This window comes from Mastigoproctus giganteus, chromosome 7 (genome assembly GCF_048544385.1).
Source record: "Mastigoproctus giganteus isolate SK-2022 chromosome 7, ASM4854438v1, whole genome shotgun sequence".
In the NCBI taxonomy this organism is placed as follows: Eukaryota; Metazoa; Arthropoda; class Arachnida; order Uropygi; family Thelyphonidae; genus Mastigoproctus; species Mastigoproctus giganteus.
Genome location: NC_143581.1, coordinates 147,961,840 through 147,981,353, shown reverse-complemented (window position 1 = coordinate 147,981,353; position 19,514 = coordinate 147,961,840). Strand labels below are relative to the sequence as shown.

The 19,514-nt window shown below is 40.2% G+C and overlaps 1 protein-coding gene across 1 annotated transcript in view; it reads left to right on the top strand.

The window, feature by feature from the left end:
• The window catches only part of LOC150083254 (insulin-like peptide receptor), a 503,669-nt gene that overhangs the window by 170,131 nt on the left and 314,024 nt on the right, over positions 1–19,514 (top strand). The window contains exons 8-9 of the mRNA XM_090378451.1: positions 4,054–4,186; positions 9,808–9,861. Of these exons, the coding sequence (XP_090234577.1) occupies positions 4,054–4,186; positions 9,808–9,861 (187 nt within the window). The remainder of the gene's footprint in view (positions 1–4,053; positions 4,187–9,807; positions 9,862–19,514) is intronic.

Sequence of the window (19,514 nt, the reverse complement as noted above, 5' to 3'; positions counted from 1 at the left end):
CTCAATTTGAATTTATGCCCTCTGAGGTGATTATTCTGAGCAAGATGAAGAATCCCATTGGCATTGAGCATGCTCAAACCATTCAAAGCCTTATACACCTCTATCAGATCACCTCGCCGGTGCCTAGTCTCCAGACTCTGTAATTTGCAAAAACTTAAGCCTTTCTTCGTAAGAGCAACCCTTTGTTCCATTCACTAATCTTGTTGCCCTTCTCTGTATCCATTCCAGCAGCTCTACATCTTCTTGAAATGAGGCCTCCAGACCTGTATACAGTACTCAAGATGTGGCCTAACCATTGCCTTATACAAGGGAATAATCACCTCCTTATCCCTGCTAGAAAAATTCCTGTATATCATTGACAAGACACCATGAGCTACTCTTGCAGCTCGTCTGCACTGCTCAGAGAACTTCTTATCTGCCTGCACAATTACCCCCAGGTCCTTTTCATTCTCCACCACTGTCAGTGTAGTACCGCAGAGTTGATACGTTGCTCTGGGGTTACTGTTTCCCATATGTAGTACTTTACATTTGTCAATGTTAAACTTCATTTGCCACCTCTCAGCCCATCTGTTCAACCTTTCCAGATCCTGTTGCAGCAGCATAGCGTCAGTAGTGTCCTTAACAACCCTGCAAACCTTTGTATCATCTGCAAACTTGGACATTAAACTTGATATCCCATCATCAATATCATTCATAAACACCGAAAACAACAACGGACCCAACACTGAACCCTGAGGAACTCCACTAATAACATTAGTCCACGTTGAGCAGTGTCCATTGATTACCACTCTCCGTCTTCTGCCACTCAACCATCCCCTTATCCATAGCAGCAATTTGCCTCCAATGCCACACTGCTCCAATTTGTGCAGCAGTCTTCCATGTGCAACAGTATCAAAAGCCTTTCTAAGATCCAAATATATAATATCAAAGTTATTCCCTGCATCCAGTTCTTTTGTGACTACATCATAGTATCCAATCAAATTGGTCAGGCAAGACCTGCTCTTAACAAAACCATGCTGCGTCTGAGCTATAACTGAATTCTTGTCTAGATGATCCTGCAGTGCTTCTTTAAATAGTGCCTCCATTAATTTACCTGAAACAGAAGTTAAACTAACAGGTCTATAATTACTTGTGTCAGCCTTTGATCCTCCTTTGTGAATTGGGGTTACATTTGCACATCTCCAGTCTATGGGTACCTCCCCTGAGTCCAAAGAAGCTCTCATAATTATGGCTAGGGGTTTGCTTACTTCCTTTGCTGCTTCCTTTAATATAACTGGATAGATCCCATCCACCCCAGGTGCCTTTTTTATGTTTATCCTCAACAATCTCTCCTCCACTTTCCTCTCAGTTATTACAAAATCATCCAGCTCACTGCCAATGTTTACTTTACCTACATCATTCTCCTTCCTGAATAACTCCTCATGCGTGAATGTAGATGCAAAATACTCGTTTAGATTGTTAGCCACCTGAGCAGGATCCTCAACTGTTGAACCATCAATATCCAGTGGACCAATCTGATTCATCCCTTTCCTTCTTGAGTTTAAATATGTAAAGAACTCTTTTCTGTTTTTCTTTGCATCCTTTGCCAAGGATTTTTCGTAGTCTGCCTTTGCCTGCCTAATCTCCTTTGTGACTTGGTTACAGACCAACTTATATCTATCATAGGCTTCCATGTCACCCATTAATTTGTATGTATCCCATGCATTTTTCTTCTCTGCCACATGTCTCATTAGTTCATCTGACAACCATTTAGGCCTAAACCTTGAACAATATTTCTTAGTTGGTATGTAAAGCCTGGTAGCCTCCAAGATTAGTTCCTTGAATGCTTCCCATTTTGGATTTGCTGTTGGTAACATCATCAGTTGGTCCCACTGTATAGAATTTAAATACTGTCTCAGACCATCATAGTCGCCTTTAAGAAAACAAAAACCCTTCCCTTTACCTCTAATGTTAGTTACCTCCTTGAGTAAATCCCACTTCAGAACACTGTGATCACTGCCACCTAGTGGTTCATTTATCTGCAGATTCTTAATGCATGAAGAATCACTACTGATAATCAGATCAAGAGTATTGCTCCCTCTTGTTGCCTCACGAACATGCTGATGTAGAAAACAATCATCCAATAAATCCACAAAAGCCTTGCTAATGTGCGAGTGCCCAACCCACAAATTCCAGTCAATATCTGGGAAATTAAAATCCCCCATTATAAGACTCTCTGATTTACTGGCCCACTCTATTTCCCTGTACAATATCTTATTATACTCATCAGAGTCATTAGGCCTATAGCACACTCCTACTCTCAATTTTGATTTCCCTATGCTTATGTCACACCAAACTGACTCAACACTGCCCTGTCCATCGATGTCGACTGGCTTCACTTCCTTGGACTTTATGTGTTTCTTAATTAATAGTATAACCCCTCCTCCCCTCCTGTCCTGTCTATCCTTTCTATACACATTGTATTCCCCAAATTCCAGTTCCGCATTACTTATATCTGTGTGACACCACGTCTCTGATATCCTAACAATATCTGCCTTTGATGTTTTGAGCAATACCTCAAATTCATCAAATTTATTTACCAAACTCCTAGCATTGGTGTACACGCAGGTATACATGCACCTGTTTCTATTCTTAGCTACCCTAACACAACCCATGTTTACTTGTACCGCAATGACTCCCAGCAGTCTCTGAAATATCCTGCATCCTGTTTTTCAGGCTTCTGCTCATTTCAATAGAAGCAGTGCAAGAATCACTTCCACCTCTGCTAGTGGCTACTGTTAATCTATTAGTCCTTGTATTCCCCCAATCTAGCAGTTTTCTGACCCACCTAACACTGCCTCGACAGCATCAGCAAAAATTCTTGCACCTTTTCTATTTAAGTGTATCCCATCCCTGTAGAAGCAATCTCTCCTGTTAACAATTACAGTCCAGGCTGAAAAAAATTCTACCCCTTGAGCCTTGCACAATCCCTCCAGGGCCGAATTGATCGACAAGGCTCTCATCATATACTCCCTCCTATCGTGTCTGGGCAGAATTGTAGACACTTTCAAATTCAACCCTAATTCACGGCTTTTTTTCAACAGTGACCTGTACTTGCTAAGTAATTCCGCCGGTCTCCTACTCTTAATATCATTAGTGCCAACGTGTACAACTATATCACCTTTTGTGCCCTTAAAACATGATATCCGCTCTACAACGTCATCAACCTTTGCCCCTGGCAGACATACCCTGATCCTATTCCACCTATCCTTTTTACAAAGCATGTTCCCCGTTTCCCTGACAATAGAGTCGCCAACAACTACTAGTTCCTGTGGGACCAGCACATTCTGCCTAGGGGGCTGCCTCTGTGTTGCCTGATGACCAAGTGCAAGCTCTGGCGTTGATGTGGGCAGCTGAGAGCTTGATGGGCCCCTCAATTTATTTCCTTCGAGGGCATCCACCCTGTCCTTCAGGCTCTCATAAAGGCCCATAACAACGCTGAGTTGAAAGGTAGTGCTATAATTTCTAGGTAGTGCTAGAGAAATTATTAGATGGGATGGACAGGTGTCGTGGAGAGTGGTTTTTTTTTTTTTTTTTGAAAGGTATGTAAGCTTGCTTTTTTTGAATAATTTGCCACTACTAATACTAAACTGTTTATTCAAGTCATTTCATTCACAAAAGGTCATTAATAGAGATTAAGGTTCTACCAACACGATACTTAGAGCAGACAGACAAATAAATGTTTTTACTTTGTGTGGGTTTATTCTTTGAAAAATTCTACAATATTAACAGCAGATTTACATCAGGATATTCTTTTCTTCTGGAACCACTCTCAAAATCCAGACTTTGTCCTTTTTCCCAGGATATCACAGAAATCAGCAAACTTTGCATTTAGCATTTAATTTTTATTCTAACATGCTAAAATAGATAATATTCTGTTAAAATGTAGTTTTCAAACATTTCATAATATTTTACAATATCTCTTAAAAATAACAGAAGTAGAATTTTATATTACTTGTAAAACATTGATAACATAATATAAGTATGTGTTTAGAAATTTGGTTTGTTTTATAGGTGATGTTGCCATGATGAATGTAACAATATGGCAAACTGGACCTACAGTAGCTGGTATTGAATGGGATAACTTCCGAAAGAATTTACACGATCCTCGTTCTCTGCTTGGATATGTAATTTATTATCGTGAAGCGTAAGTTCTGTATGAAATATTACTACTTATTCCTCAGATAGTTTCTGTTGTTATGTAATAGTAATGGTATTCACCATATAGTGCAAGGAAGCTACAGGCTTTTGCTGCACTGGCAAAAAAAAAAAAATACCCACTGACTAGATAAGAAAATTCAAATTATATGCTTTTCTCCTCACACAGGTAACTACAACCAGTTAATTCAACTGTCAGCATCAACTACCTGTGAGAGCAACTTGTTCCAATAATCAACAACTCGCTGGCTAAAAGAAAACTTCCTACAATCTAATGTAAACCTCAACCCCTGTAATTTGAATTTTTGGCCCCTGGTTATGGAATTCTTTTTAACAGTGAAGGTTTCACTGTAATTCATTTTACTAATGCTCTCAGTGCCTTATAAACCTCAATCAGGTCATCTCTGAGGTGCCTGGTTGCCAAGCTCTGTGGCCCATATAATCAGAGTCTTTCCTCATACAATCGTCCTTTTGCCAATCTCACCATGCGAGTTGTCCATCTTTGGACTCTTTCAAGAAGCTTGTCTTTTTTCAGATGAGGTATCCATACTTGAACACAGTATTTCAAATGTGGTCTTACAGTTTCCTTATACAGTGGGCCTATAATCTCTACAGGATAACATTCAATAAATCATCGATACAACACCATGGACTTTCCTGGCTGCCTGTTTACACTGTTCAGAAAACTTCATATTTGCCCATATTGTAATTCCCAGATCCCTTTCTTCCTCTGCTGTTTTTAATTCAACTCCACCAAGTGTATTATTTATTTTGGGGTTCCTCTTCCCCAAATGTAAGACCTTGCATTTTGCTGCATTAAAACTTAGCTGCCACTTTTCTGACCATTCCTGAAGCCTATTCAAGTCATTCTGAGGGAGCACTGATCATTAACGACTTGACCAATCTTTACACCAATCCGAAGAATATCCATTAATCACAACCCTCTGCCTCTACTCTGCAGTCACCCAGCAATCCAACTTAGAATCTTAAAAGTAATCCCAACCTATTCAAGCTTATACAGTAACCTCTCATGAAGGACCACGTCAAATGCTTTGCTAAAATCCAAATAAATTATGTTGAAATTTTTCCCTACATCCTGCTCATGAGAAACTGTGTCAAAATAGTGTACTAAGTTAGTTAAACATTTCCCTTAACAAATCCACGTTGTGTGTCCTTCAGAATTCCATATCTATCTAAATGTCATAGATTGCACTCTTAATCATTGCCTCTAAGATTTTTCCAACCACTGATGGCAGACTAACTGGTCTGTAATTAACAACTTCACTCTTAGAACCACCTTTATGTATTGGCAATATGCTGGAACTTCTCCAATCCAAAGGAATCTCCCCCCGAGTTCCAAGATGCCTTACAATTAACCTCAGTGGTTCAATACACTCACTGGCAGTCTCCCTCAAAACTACAGGGTATATACTATCAATTCCACGAGCATTACTTCCCTTTATGCTCAAAAATTTTTCTAATAAATAATCATCTGTAATTACTACATCACTAATTTTATATGGCTCAGCCTCACAGGCATAGCCTTGTAAGCATGAAGGTTCTTTCATCAGTAAAGACCGATGCAAAATAACTATTAAATTCATCTGCAACATCAGCTGGGTTATCTAAGAATTTCCCACACCTAGTGCACAAGGGCCTGAATTGATTAGCTTTCTTCTTCATTGTATTCACATACAGGAAAATTCCGTGTCCTCAATCTTTGCTCTCTTAGCCAATACTTTCTTATACACAATGTTGGCCTTCCTAATTTGCAGTGCTATTACAGATCAACTAGTAGTAGTAGTAATGGAAAATCATACAAGAAAGCAGGCTTATATGGCATCAGCCAAAAATTTTACCTGTTGTAGGCTTCAGTACTTTTCATTGCTTTCTAACTATCCCATTTTATCTATGTATAATAATATGTATATATACAAAATATTAAGTAAATACATGGGCTGTGTTAGAGTAACTAAGAGTGAGAACAAGTGCATGTATACTTGGATATACACCAATACTAGGAGTATAGTAAATAAAGTTGATGAATTTGAAGTGCTGGTCAAGACTTCAAAGGCGGATATTGTTGGGATATCAGAGGTGTGGTGTCATGCAAGTATAGGGAATGCAGAATTGGAATTTGGGGAGTACAACGTGTACAGAAAGGATAAACAGGACAGATAGGGAGGAGGAGTTATGTTGTTAGTTAAGAAACACATAAAATCTAAGGAAGTGCATCCAATTGACAGAGATAGACAGTTCAATGTTGAGTCAGTTTGGTGTGACATAAGCACTGGGAAAGCATAAAAATGAGGGTAGGAGTTTGTTATAGGCTTAATGACTCTGATGAGTACAATAAACAACTATAAAGAGAAACAGAGTGGACCAGTAAATCAGAATGTCTTATAATGGGGGATTTTAACTTCCCAGATACTGACTGGAACTTGTGAGTTGGTCACTCACACACTAGCAAGGTTTTTGTGGATTTAATGAATGATTGTTTTCTACAGCAGTATGTTCGAGAGGCAACCAAAGGGAGTAATAATCTTGACCTGATTATCAGCAGTGATTATTCATGCATTAAGAATTTACAGATAAAGAAACCACATAAAAGTAAGCACTACATTGTAGTGATCACAGTGTACTGATGTGGAATTTGCTTAAAGATTTAATTACCATCAGGGGTAAAGGGAAGGTTTTTTTGCTTTCGTAAAGGTGATTACAGTGGTCTCAGAGATTTTTTAAATTCTATACAGTGGGCCCAACTGATGATGTTACCAACAGCAAATTCTAAATGGGAAGCATTCAAAGAATTAATCTTGGAAGTTATTAGGCTTTTCATACCAACTAACAAATACTGTTCAAAATTTAACATTAGCATTAGTAGAGGCACATCATACAAGAAAAAAAGCTTATAAAGCATCAGCCAAAAAAAAAAAAAAAAAAAAAAAACATTTTTATTTCACTTATCCATTCATTTCACATCTTTATCTAGTTCTGCCTTGAATTTATTTAAGCTGTTAACTTCCACAACAACAGATGGAAGTTTGTTCCAGCAATCAACTACCCGCTAGCTAAAGGCAAACTTCCACACATCTGTTCTACAACTGGCTTTCTTCAGTTTGAATCTATGCCCCCTCAGGTTTGTAAGCTGAGCAAAGAGGAAGAATCCAATTAAAATTGAACCTGCTCAATCCAGTCAAGACCTTATACACATCACTTGGATGGCCTTGGGGATGCCTAGTCTCCAGAAGCTTCAATTAACAGAACTTAAGCCTTTCTTCATAAGTGTACCTCTTTGTTCCTTTCACAAGTATTGTTGCCCTTCTCTATACTCATTCTAGCAACTCTACATCCTTCCTAAAATGAGGCTTCCAGACCTGTATGCAGTACTCAGGGTGTGGCCAGACCATTGCCTTATACAAGATGATAATCACCTCCTTTTCCCTGCTCACAAAAATTTCTGTATATCATTGACAAGTCCCCATGACCTACTCTGGCAGGCTGTCTGCTCTGCTCAGAAAACTTCATATCTGACTGCACAATTACCCCAATAAAGACAAGAAAGGTAACTTTCCTTTCTAAACACTTCATTCCTGTCCTTTGAGAAAGAAAATGCTAACCATGTTACACAGATGAAGTCAGAACTTTAAATTCAAAAAGAAAAAGTTTTATTAACTAGAACACTCACAAAGAAAAATCACATAGAGAAATCACTTGGCCTCAAGATTCGCTTGGCACCTGGGTCCCAAAGTTATATTCATTAAAGCTAAATTGGCTTTACATCAGCAACACCTTACTAATACCTTGTGCAGCCACTTTCTGTCCATAATAGAGCCCATATACATCTTGGCATAGACTCCATAAGGTGGTGCAGGGTGTCCTGTGCTAGTGCTACCCATACACTGCATGTGTCCAGTAATGCTCGCACATTATACCTTCGTATAAGGCAATGGTCAGGTTACACCTTGAGTACTACATACAGGTCTGGAGACCTCATTTTAGGAAGGATGTAGAGTTGCTAGAATGGATATAGAGAAGGGCAGTAAAACTGATGAGAGGAACAAAAGGGGTTCTCTTACCAGGAGAGGCTTAAATTCTGTAAATTGCAGCATCTGGAGACTAGGCACCTGCAAGATGTTCAGATTGAGGTTTACAAGGTCTCTGAATGGTTTAAGCAGGCTCAACACTGATGGGATACTTCTGCTTGCTCAGATTAAGAACCTGAGGGGGCATAGATTCAAATTGAGGAAAGACAGTTGTAGAATAGATGTGCAGAAGGTTGCCTTTAGCCAGCAGGTAGTTGATTGCTGGAACGGACTTCCATCTGTTGTTGTGGAAGTTGATAGCTTAAATAAATTTAAGGCTGAACTAAACAAACATTTGGAGTGACCGGATGGAAAGGTTTTTATTTTTTATTTATTTATTATTTTTTTGGCTGATGCTCTATAAGCTTGCTTTCTTGCATCATATGCCTCAACTAATGTTAATGCTAATTTTCAGGTGGATGTCAGCTTGCATCGAATGTCCTTTTCCAACAGGTTCCAAATATGCTCAACTGGATTGAGATTGAGTGATTTGGATAGCCATGAGAGGACAAAAAATGCATTGTTATATTCCTGAAACTAGATAGCAACCTGCCAGGCCTTGTGATATGGCTTACTGTATTGTCATCATGAAGGGATGTGCTTGGTCAGTGATGATAGAAAAGTAGAGATTCCCATTGAGCCTCTTATGAACAGTGATCAGAAGACTAAGGGCCTGCAAAAACAGTGCCCAAACCATAACACCACCACCTCGCCAAACACCAACAGTGCATCCAAGTGTCATGACCTTACACTGCCTTCTTCAAATGCAGATATGTACATCAGCTTAACGGAGTTGGAAATGGGATTCTTGAGATCTGGTGATAGATTACCACATATTGGTAGTCCAGTGCTAGTATCGATGTGCCCATGCAAGGCACATCAGCACCAACACTGTTCCTTGTATCTCATAGTAAGCATTGGATACCTGTGATGACCATAAACTGCCACAGCCTATATGAGCTAAGTATAGTGCACAATCTATGTGGATATTGGTCTTGCTATTCTTATGTTGTACTGGATGGTTAGCTGGGCCTCTGTGCTACATTGCCGCTGTGTTACAAGATGAGACACATGACAATCAGCATGGCATTGACTACATGTGGCTGTCCCATATGTTTACTTTGACTGGTTGTTTGACTGCTGTTGAGCCAGTCACAGTAGACTCATGACACTGCAGAACAGAAGCACTTAACCACTAGCACCTGCTGGCACCTGCACTTCTTGTCTCCATGTTCAAAGTTAGAAATATCTCAATGCTGACCCATTCTTCCTTGCAGATATTCAAAAACTGATTGCCACACGTTGCATATTGAACTGCAATCTGATATCAGTCATACCCGACTTTAAGCCTTCACCAGTGTCGTAGACTAGCCCATTCCTACACAAGTGAGTGTTGCTAATGTGAAGCCAACTCAATGTAAATAGGTATAATTTCTGATTTTTCTAAATATAATAATAATAATAAGTATTGCAATTATTGTATATTTGAAAATCGTTATAAGAAGCTCACTTTTATATGTTTCAGATCTTACCAGAATGTTACTATATTTGATGGTAGAGATGCATGTGGAGCAGATATGTAAGTAATTTTGATATAAATCTTTCATTGTAGACAAGGAAAAAAAAAATAAAACAGGCATAACACTACACTGTCAAAGAAAACTTTTATTTTGCACTAAGAGGATACAAAGCTACGTGAAATTTCAAGAGGTTGAGGAACTAGAGTAGCTCCTCTTGGCTAGCAGCATTTAGGTGAAGACTATCTAGACAATATTGCTTTTTCAATTTATCTGCATATTTGTTTCTGTAATCAAGAGAAGAATAACCCTCTTTAAACTTTGCATACCTTATTATTGCAGAATAAAAGGGTTCTCTGACAATGGTATTATTGTATTTGTTCTTTATCTACAGCAGCATTTCCCAAACTGGGGTGTCTGCCGACCCCTGGGGGTCCCCGAAACGGTGGGCGACCATATATATACATACATGCTTGCATATAAGATATGCATATGTTATATATATAGATCCGCAAACTTTTTTTTTGATATTTGAAGGGGTCTGTGAACTTTTTTTGATTTTTGAAAGGGTCTGTAGGTCTCAGTAGTTTGGGAACCACTGATCTACAGTATTTTATGGTTCATGCATGATGTGCTCTCTCATAAAAAGAATTTATACAGACAATTTTCTATATATAAATATATATTTATTTTTTAGTAGTTATTGACTTATAAGTTAGTGCTATTGCATCATTTTAATACACAGCAACCTACTAAAGTAGCACATAATTGGCATCATTTAAGTATATCTCATATTGTGAATACCTTCATGATATTGCAATACCTTGAATAAGTAATGCTTCACCAATGGAGAAGATTATTGTTACTTATTCTCAGCAGATACCACCACCCAGATGGCACTATACAATATCATGGCAACTCTTTGTGAAGGTATTCACAATAAGAGATTTACTTAAATGATGCCAATTATGTACTACTTTAGTAGGTTGCTGCATATTAAAATGATTCAATAGCACTAACTTATATGTCAGTAAACTTGCTCGCAATATGAGGTAAAGCCTCAAAAGGTTTTCAGTCTGATTACCAGTTGCACACCATAATGCATCTCTCATACTATGGAGTTATACTTCACAACTGGGTTGTCATCATTGCAATACCAGGGTATCTGCCCACCCACAGAGGAGAAGCCAACAAGCTTTGAAACCGTGCTGTCTAGGTGGTGGTATCCGCTGAGAATAAGTAACAGTAGCCTTCTCTCTTGGTGAAGCATTACTTCAATGTGGGCCTGGATACTGTAGAGCCCTTCTCCCCTTCATTAGGACTGTAAAAGACTGTCAAGCTCTTGGCATTGTAAATGTGCACATATATGCGTATAATTATGTGTAAGGTGCATACAAATACTTTTAAAAAATTTGAAAATTTATATATCAGATGCTATCCTTCACCTCCATTATTATGTTTATTCAGAATTTATTTCAACTATTCTTCACAGTGCACAGAATTTTAAATTACATAGGTTGCTTCTTCCAGAGTAGCCATCACCTTGGCTCACATCTGGTTAGTATGGGTTTGCACACCCAGGGTCCTGAGAACATCATTCTTCTCTTTCTTGGTGATTCCTTCCTACTTCTTTCTGACTCTCTCTCTCTCTCTCTCTCTCTCAGGGTAACTCAGAAAGGTTTTTTTTTGGCTGGTGCTCTGGATAAGCCTCAGGTTTCTTTGCACTATAATAATAATAAGTGGAAAGAGACGAAGTAGAAAGTAGCTGAAGTGGAAAGAGACGAAGTCATGCTATCCAGAATAGAAGACGAGTGGAAGAAGGCCCTAACAGAATTCGAAGGAATGGACCCCACAAGAAACCACATGATACTTAAGCAGAGGCCAAATAAAATCCTGTGGAGAGTAACAGACCACCACAATCGGCAAATAATGCCACATTACCTTGACAACAATGGTGCAATGCTGGAGGCTATCCACACAGCCGTATACTGTGCTGCCATAGCAGCCACTAGGATTGATGGAAAAGAAACAAGAGACCAGCAGCAGAAGAACCGAAAACAGAAGGAACTGCCAGCTTGGGAAAGAAAACTTCAGCAGAAGATAGAAGAATTAAGAGTCAAGATAGGTCAGTTGACCCAGTACGAACAGGGTAATAGAAGTAAGAAATTGATTGGAAAGGTGAAGAGTATCCTCAAGAGAGACAGTGTCCACAACAAACATGAGACCAGAAATCAGAGAATAGGAGAATACTTAGACACATTGAAGCAGAACCTCCTCGCACTCAGCAAGAGATTACATCAATACAAAGAGAGCTCCCAGAGGAAAATAAACAACCAAATTTTCGATGAGGACCAAAGAGCATTCTACAGGAAACTGGATGAAGATGAGAGCAGGAAACAGACCACCCGAGAAGGAAACAATCGAAGAATTCTGGGGAAATATCTGGAGCAGTGAAGTAAGACATGACAGCAGAGCACCCTGGATTTCTATCCAGTTTGTTATTGTTATTTGGTTTTTAGGAGCATTAGCAACTAAGGCCATATTGCTCCGGGATATGCGGTGGTCATTCCTTGACCTTTCCGCATACTCCGTATTTGGTGGTGACGGGCTCGAACCCCGGTCTAATCAAGAAGCATGTGCTACGTACTGCTGCTCCTTCCCACCTGGCTACGGAGGCGCCCCTTCTATCCAGTAGAATGGAAGAAAACGAAGGCCATACAAGAGATGAGAGAGTGGGAGATTTGAGAAGACCAAATCTCTCACTAAATCTCACACCAAAGCAACCAACCAGCGGGTGGTTGCTGGAATAGACTTCCATCCCTTGTCGTGGAAGTTGATAGCCTAAATAAGTTTAAGGCTCAGCTGGACAGGTATTTCGAACGAACAGAGGGGTGAAGTGGAAGTGGTTATTTTTTTATTATTTATTTATTTTTTTTAATTTTTTATTTATTTATTTTTTTTTTTTGCCTGATGCTGCATAAGCTTGCTTTCTTGCATCAAATGCCTCTACTAATGCTAATGCTAAAGAAGTAAAACAGTCAATCAGGAACACCCACAACTGGCGAACCCCAGGAATTGATAACATCCACAACTACTGGTACAAGAAGCTCACCTGCACACACAAGCACCTAGCAGAGCAGTTCACTCGAATGATAAGGCACCCAGAGACAATCCCAAAGTTTTTCACTGAAGGAGTCACATATCTGAAGACTAAAGATGAAGATACAAGAAACCCGGTGAAATACAGGCCAATCACATGCCTCCAAATGATGTACAAGATCCTGATGGGCCTTGATGTCATCAGTATTTCTCTGGAATCCACAACAATTCCATTGTAGGAATTTAGCCATTATTTTGGCATGGTGGGCCCATCTGGTGGCTTCCGAAGTACTGAGAGCTTATTTTTGTCAGTCTTCGATTTATCTTTTTTGGGGAAGTATGGATGCTGTTCCGTGTCCATTTCTTCCTCCGCAAAGAGTTCCAAGACTGATTCGACCGGTACCTCCTTATCCTCTACATCCATTGTTTCTGATATTACGGGTGGCTCTTCTGATCTTTTTGGCTTTTCTTTACCACTTGGTTTTGGTAGTGGTGGAGCACTACGAGGTATGGATATAGGAGTAGAAGCTGACTGTGTTTTTTTGGTGGGCTTTTCTGAACTCAATAAATAGCATGCAATTGGAGTGAATGACTCTCGAGGTGGTACGGTCATCTCAGTTTGTGTACCGATAGTGCACTTAGCAGAAACCTTCTGGGCATAAGAAGATTTCCCACTATTTATTGGTTGGATATGTTTTCTGGCCTCTGGGTGAGAGATATTCAGCTCTGTTTTTAATTTTTGGATTTCTTTTTCATCCTTCCACCGCTGGCATGCTCTAGAATAGGTGGGGTGCTCTCCTTGGCAATTGACACAGACCGGTTTTGAAGCTGAACATTCCTTGCTCTCATGGTCTTTTGCACCACATCGAGCACAGGCAGGGTTACCACGACAAGATGTTTGTGAGTGGCCGTATTTTTGGCATCTAAAACACCTCGGTGTGTTTGGAATGTAAATTCTCACTGGGCAGTTTAGATAACCTGCCTTGATGGAACTTAGAGGCCGTGGGGTGCTGAATGTGAGGATAAGAACTCGGGTAGGGACGAGATTCCCATCCTTTCGTATCAATATTCTCTTGACAGCTGTCACTCCTTGGTCTTTTAATTTAGAGCAGATCTCTTCTTCAGAGACATGAAGAAGGTCCCACTCTGATATAACACCTCGTGAAGAATTCAGAGTTTTGTGGGAGGTTATGGTGATAGGTATTCCCCTGTGGATGTAGAGTTCAAGATTTTTGCCGCTTGTTTTGCGCTGGAAGCTTTGACCGAAAGGTCGCCAGAATGCAGTCATTTAACGGATTTTCGTGAACCTGCCTACCCTTCTAATCCTTTCTGGATAAAGAAGGGTGACATCTTTCCGAATGGCTGCTCTCCGGTGGAATGGAGAATGAGGAAAAATGGCGTCACTGATGGTGGTGTGTCCTAAGTTCTGGCTCTTTTTATGGAGGTGTTATCCATGCTATCATCTCAATTAGGTAGGGGCCTTGTTAGTGCCCCAGAAGAATTAGAATTTATAATACTCATAAGAGTAAGATAAAAATTTCGATACCCTAAGTACCTCACCCACCACGGAGCCCTACGAGGGAACGCCCACTCGTGAACTAGCAGGTACTGTGTACACGAATGGGATGCCAAGTTCGCTTAGGAGCACCATATCCACATTTCCAATAAGCCTTGATCCCGTCCCAGGACCAGGGAGGGAGACTTATTGGAACACAGTTGACTCAAGCAGTAAGAACCACCCGCCGACTGATCCCATTTGGACCGGTCTGGGACCACCTGTCTTGTCAAAGCAGGGGCCAAAATGGTGTATCGAGGCTGAGCTCCTCAACCACCAGGATCCCCCTTTCCAAATTTCCACGGGTCGTGGCACACAGCTACACACGCTGGATTCCAATAATGTAACCCTGGAACCAAGGTATGGGCATTGGATCCCAGTGATGTTAATCTGGAAGACCAGCAGCATCACTAGGAGGTCCCCTGACCACATACAGGTCAGGGGCCCACGTCGAGGGGCCCAATCAGGGAGAAATAATATAAGAGCAACAATACCAGTGGTTAAGACACTGGACTACCAGCCTGATGGACCAGGGTTCAAATCCCACCTTGGGGGATTCGAACTTTTAATATTATTATTAATATCGGTCTCCCAGCATATAGAGCCATGAACGCGGCTCTATACGCTGGGAGACCGATATAATAATAATATTAAAAAAAACGATGATAAAAAAAAAAACATCACCAAAGTTACTCCATTGGACCGACCTGCCCCAAGGTCTGAGTGACGGCTGAGGAAGATAGTGGTGCCATCTGGTGTCACTCGCTAAATTAAAAAAATAATAAAAATAAACCACTGGACATAAGCCGAAGCTAAAACAAGTCCACCTCCATAGATGGATGATGTTGCAGATAAATATTATTCATTCTACATCAAGTGTGGCGCAGGATAAAGTCACTCGCTTTCAGGCGTTAGGCAGAGGGGTCGGCTCGAAAAGTTGGAGACAGTCTCCAGAGCAAGACAGTGGAGAAAGTGGCACTGTCCCCCATAAGGCTACCACAAGAGAAGGGCAAGACCATCCAGCCGCACCAACTGGAAGTGTTTCCTGCGCATCTGCACTAGTGACCACCCAGGAAGGGAGAAAATGCCAATGCATAAAGTGGAGCATTGAAATGAATACGTACATCATGCGAGCATACTATGAAATAACCAGGCTAGAGACCGATATGACAATGTACAGGTCACGATTACATACCAAGTGGTTGGAACGATACCTGGATATTCAGGTCAGAGAACAGAGATTAGCAGACCAAAGAAGGACCATCGTCACAAAGAACCTAATAGCTCTGGCCATCTTGGAAAAAATCAAGCAGGACATCAGCGATCAACTACAAAGCACAAAGAATATGGTCAATATGGAACCAGAGGAGGAACAGCAAGAAGAAATACAACCCAGAGTAGCTGAAGTGGAAAGAGATGAAGTCATGCTATCCAGAATAGAAGACAAGTGGAAGAAGGCCCTAACAGAATTCAAAGGAATGGACCCCACAAGAACCCATGTGATACCTAAGCAGAAGCCAAATAAAATCCTGTGAAGAGTAACAGACCACCTCAATCGGCAAATAATGCCACATTACCTTGACAATAATGGTGCAACACTGGAGGCTATCCACACAGCCGTATACTGTGCTGCCATAGCAGCCACCTGGATTAATGGAAAAGAAACGAGAGACCAGCAGCAGAAGAACTGAAAACAGAAGGAACCGCCAGCTTGGGAAAGAAGACTTCAGCAGAAGATAGAAGAATTAAGATTCAAGATAGGTCAGCTGACCCAGTACCAACAGGATAATAAAAGTAGGAAATTGATTGGAAAGGTGAATAGCATCCTCAAGAGAGACAGTGTCCACAGCAAACATGAGACCAGAAATAGGAGAATACTTGGACATATTGAAGCAGAACCTCCTCGCACTCAGCAAGAGACTACCACCAATACAAAGAGAGCTCCCAGAGGAAAAGAAACAATCGAATCTTCGATGAGGACCAAAGAGCCTTCTACAGGAAACTGGGTGAAGATGAGAAAGCAGGAAACGGACTACCCGAGAAGAAGATGATCAAAGAGTTCTGGGGAAATATCTGGAGCAGTGAAGTAAGACATAACAACAGAGCACCCTGGATAGAAATAGAATGGAAGAAAACAAAGGACATACAAGAGATGAGAGAGTGGAAGATTCGAGAAAAAGTAAAACAGTTGATCAGGAACACCCACAACTGGCGAACCCCGGGAATTGATAACATCCACAACTACTGGTACAAGAAGCTACCTGCATACACAGGAACCTAGCAGAGCAGTTCACTTGAATGATAAGGCACCTGGAGACAATCCCGAAGTTTCTCACTGAACAAGTCACATATCTGAAGCCTAAAGATGAAGATACAAGAAACCCGGCAAAATACAGGCCAATCACATGCCTCCCAACAATGTACAAGATCCTGACCAGCTGCATAACCAAGAAGATATCAGACCACTTAGAGGGTCAGAACATAATGATGAAGAGCAGAAAGGATGCAAGCGGAGGAACAAAGGATGCAGACATGAGATCAAGGAGATGTGACATATGCAAGAAGTATCAACCATCCCTATCATTGTGTCAACCACCAGTATGGTACCAAAGACTCTACATAGCAGCCTAGCAGCAATAGGTCTCCCAGAGAACACTACAAGGAACTCCAGAAAGTCGCAATCCTGAACACCTGTAGGATAGTCAGAGATTTCCTCGAACAACAGTAATACCAAAAATTTACAACCACTCTGTGTATTTGGTAGCAGTACCCGTCACAGAGTGGAATCCTTCAATCAGGGAGAAATAATATAAAAGCAACAACAATAATAATAATAATAATATAAGGATTTCTGCTCTCCTCTTTACTCTATGAAAAAAGTAATAAATCTTTTAAAAAAATTGGTTAACATTAGATGTTTATTGAATTTGTGGGAGGATAAAAAGAATAAAAATAAACATGAAATTCAAAACTTTGTGGCAAGTCACCTGACAGGTTCTTGCACTCAATTTCTCTGTGAAAACTGTAAAAAATCACTTTAGAGATGATTATAGCAAAACTTTGCCAATATAGGAAGGCAGAAAAATTTTCACAATTTTTAATCACTATTTATTGTGGGATCAGTATTTTCAAGAGTCACTCACCACTGCCAGGATAAAACACGGCTTCCATACCTGTATGCATTATAATCAAGATGTGACCTAACCATTTCCTTATACAATGGAATAATCACCTCCTTGTGGCTGCTGGCAAAATTCCTGTATATCACTGACAAAACCCCATGCACTGTCCTAGCAGCTATCTCCACTGTTCAGAGAACTTCATGTTGGACTTTATAATTATCCCTAGGTCTGTTTCATTCTCCACCACATTAAGTATGGTGCCACACAAATTACTGCTGCCTGTATGCAACACCTTGCATTTATCAATGTCAAACCCCATTTGCCACTTGTCAGCACATCTGCCAAATTTTTCAAGGTCTTGTTGCACTAATACTTTTATTCCTGTCATTAACCACATTGACCTCTGTATCATCTGCGCACTTAGACAATAAGCTTATTATGCATTCATCTGTACTGTTAATAAATATTGAAAAAATAACAGGCCAGGCACTGAAACCTGAGGGACTACATTAATAATATTATTCCAATAATAGCAGATGAACTAACGTCGGATGAACTAATCAGACACGTGGCAGAGAATAAAAATGCAAGGGATGCATATAAATTATCAGGAGACACAGATGCCTATGGTAAATATAAGATAGTCTGTAATCAAGTCACAAAGGAGGATAAACAACCAAAGGCAGATTACGAGAAATCCATGGCAAAGGATGCAAAGAAAAACAGTAACGAATTCTTTACTTATGTAAACTCTAGAAGGAAGGGGATGAATCAGATTATATATCCACTTGATATTGATGTTTCAATTGTTGATATTCTGCTCAGGTAGCTGACAAACAATGACATTTTGCATCTACATTCACACATGAAGAATTTTGTAGGGAAGTGGAGACCAGAAGCTTAACTAACTCTAACAGGGAGTTAAATGATTTTGTAATAACTGGGAGCAAAGTGGAGGAGAAACTGTTGAAGTTAAACATAAGAAAGGCATCTGAGGTGGATGGGATCTATCCAGCTATATTAAAGGAGGCAGCAAAGGAAGTAAGCAGGACCTTAGCCAAGCCATAATTATGAGGGCCTCCTTGAACTCAGGGGAGGTCCACACAGACTGGAGATGTGCAAATGTATCCCCAATTCAGAAAGGGAGTTGAAAGGTGACACAAGCAATTACAGACTGGTGTCCAGGGAAAATAATAAGGTCACTGGTTAAAGAAACACTGCAGTATCATCTAGACAAGGCTGCAGTTGTAGTTCAGACACAGTATGGGTTTGTTAAGGGGAAGTTTTGTCTGACCAATTTGATTGAATACTACAATGTGGTCACGAAGGAACTGTATGCAAAAAAATATTTTGATATCATATACTTGGATTTTAGGAAAGCTTTTGATACTGTTGCACATTAAAACACTGCTGTGCAAATTGGAGCAGCATGGCATTAAGGATGCTGCTGCTATGGATAAAGGGATTGGCAAAACATCAGCACACTTCTGAACATGGCTTGCATGGAATTATTGCACATTGAGTGTCAGTAAGAGTTTCCTTTCCCTCTTCTTCCTTGTGCATTGTAACCCTTGACATTTTTGCATCATTAAAACCAAAAATCAAATCAAATCTTTTCCCGCTGACAAAGATAAGTATCACGGGTTAGTTGAGGAAAGGGTTGTTGTTATGGTAATTTCTGACACAAGGGTTACTTGGAACATATTGAGCCTTCCAAAGTAATTGAAGTTACACATGAAAACTGCCCAGTGAGCAGTTAGAAATGGTTCATACATTTGAATTTGCTTCAAATAGAAAAAAAAATTCAGATAGATTTGCGCTATTACCTATGGTGCAGTTGAGTGACAATAGTTCTTGCAGATTTGAAAGGAAACTGAAAGTTAACCCCAGGGGGCTCACATCTGGTGAGTATGGGCTGATGATATCCAGCTCAGGACCC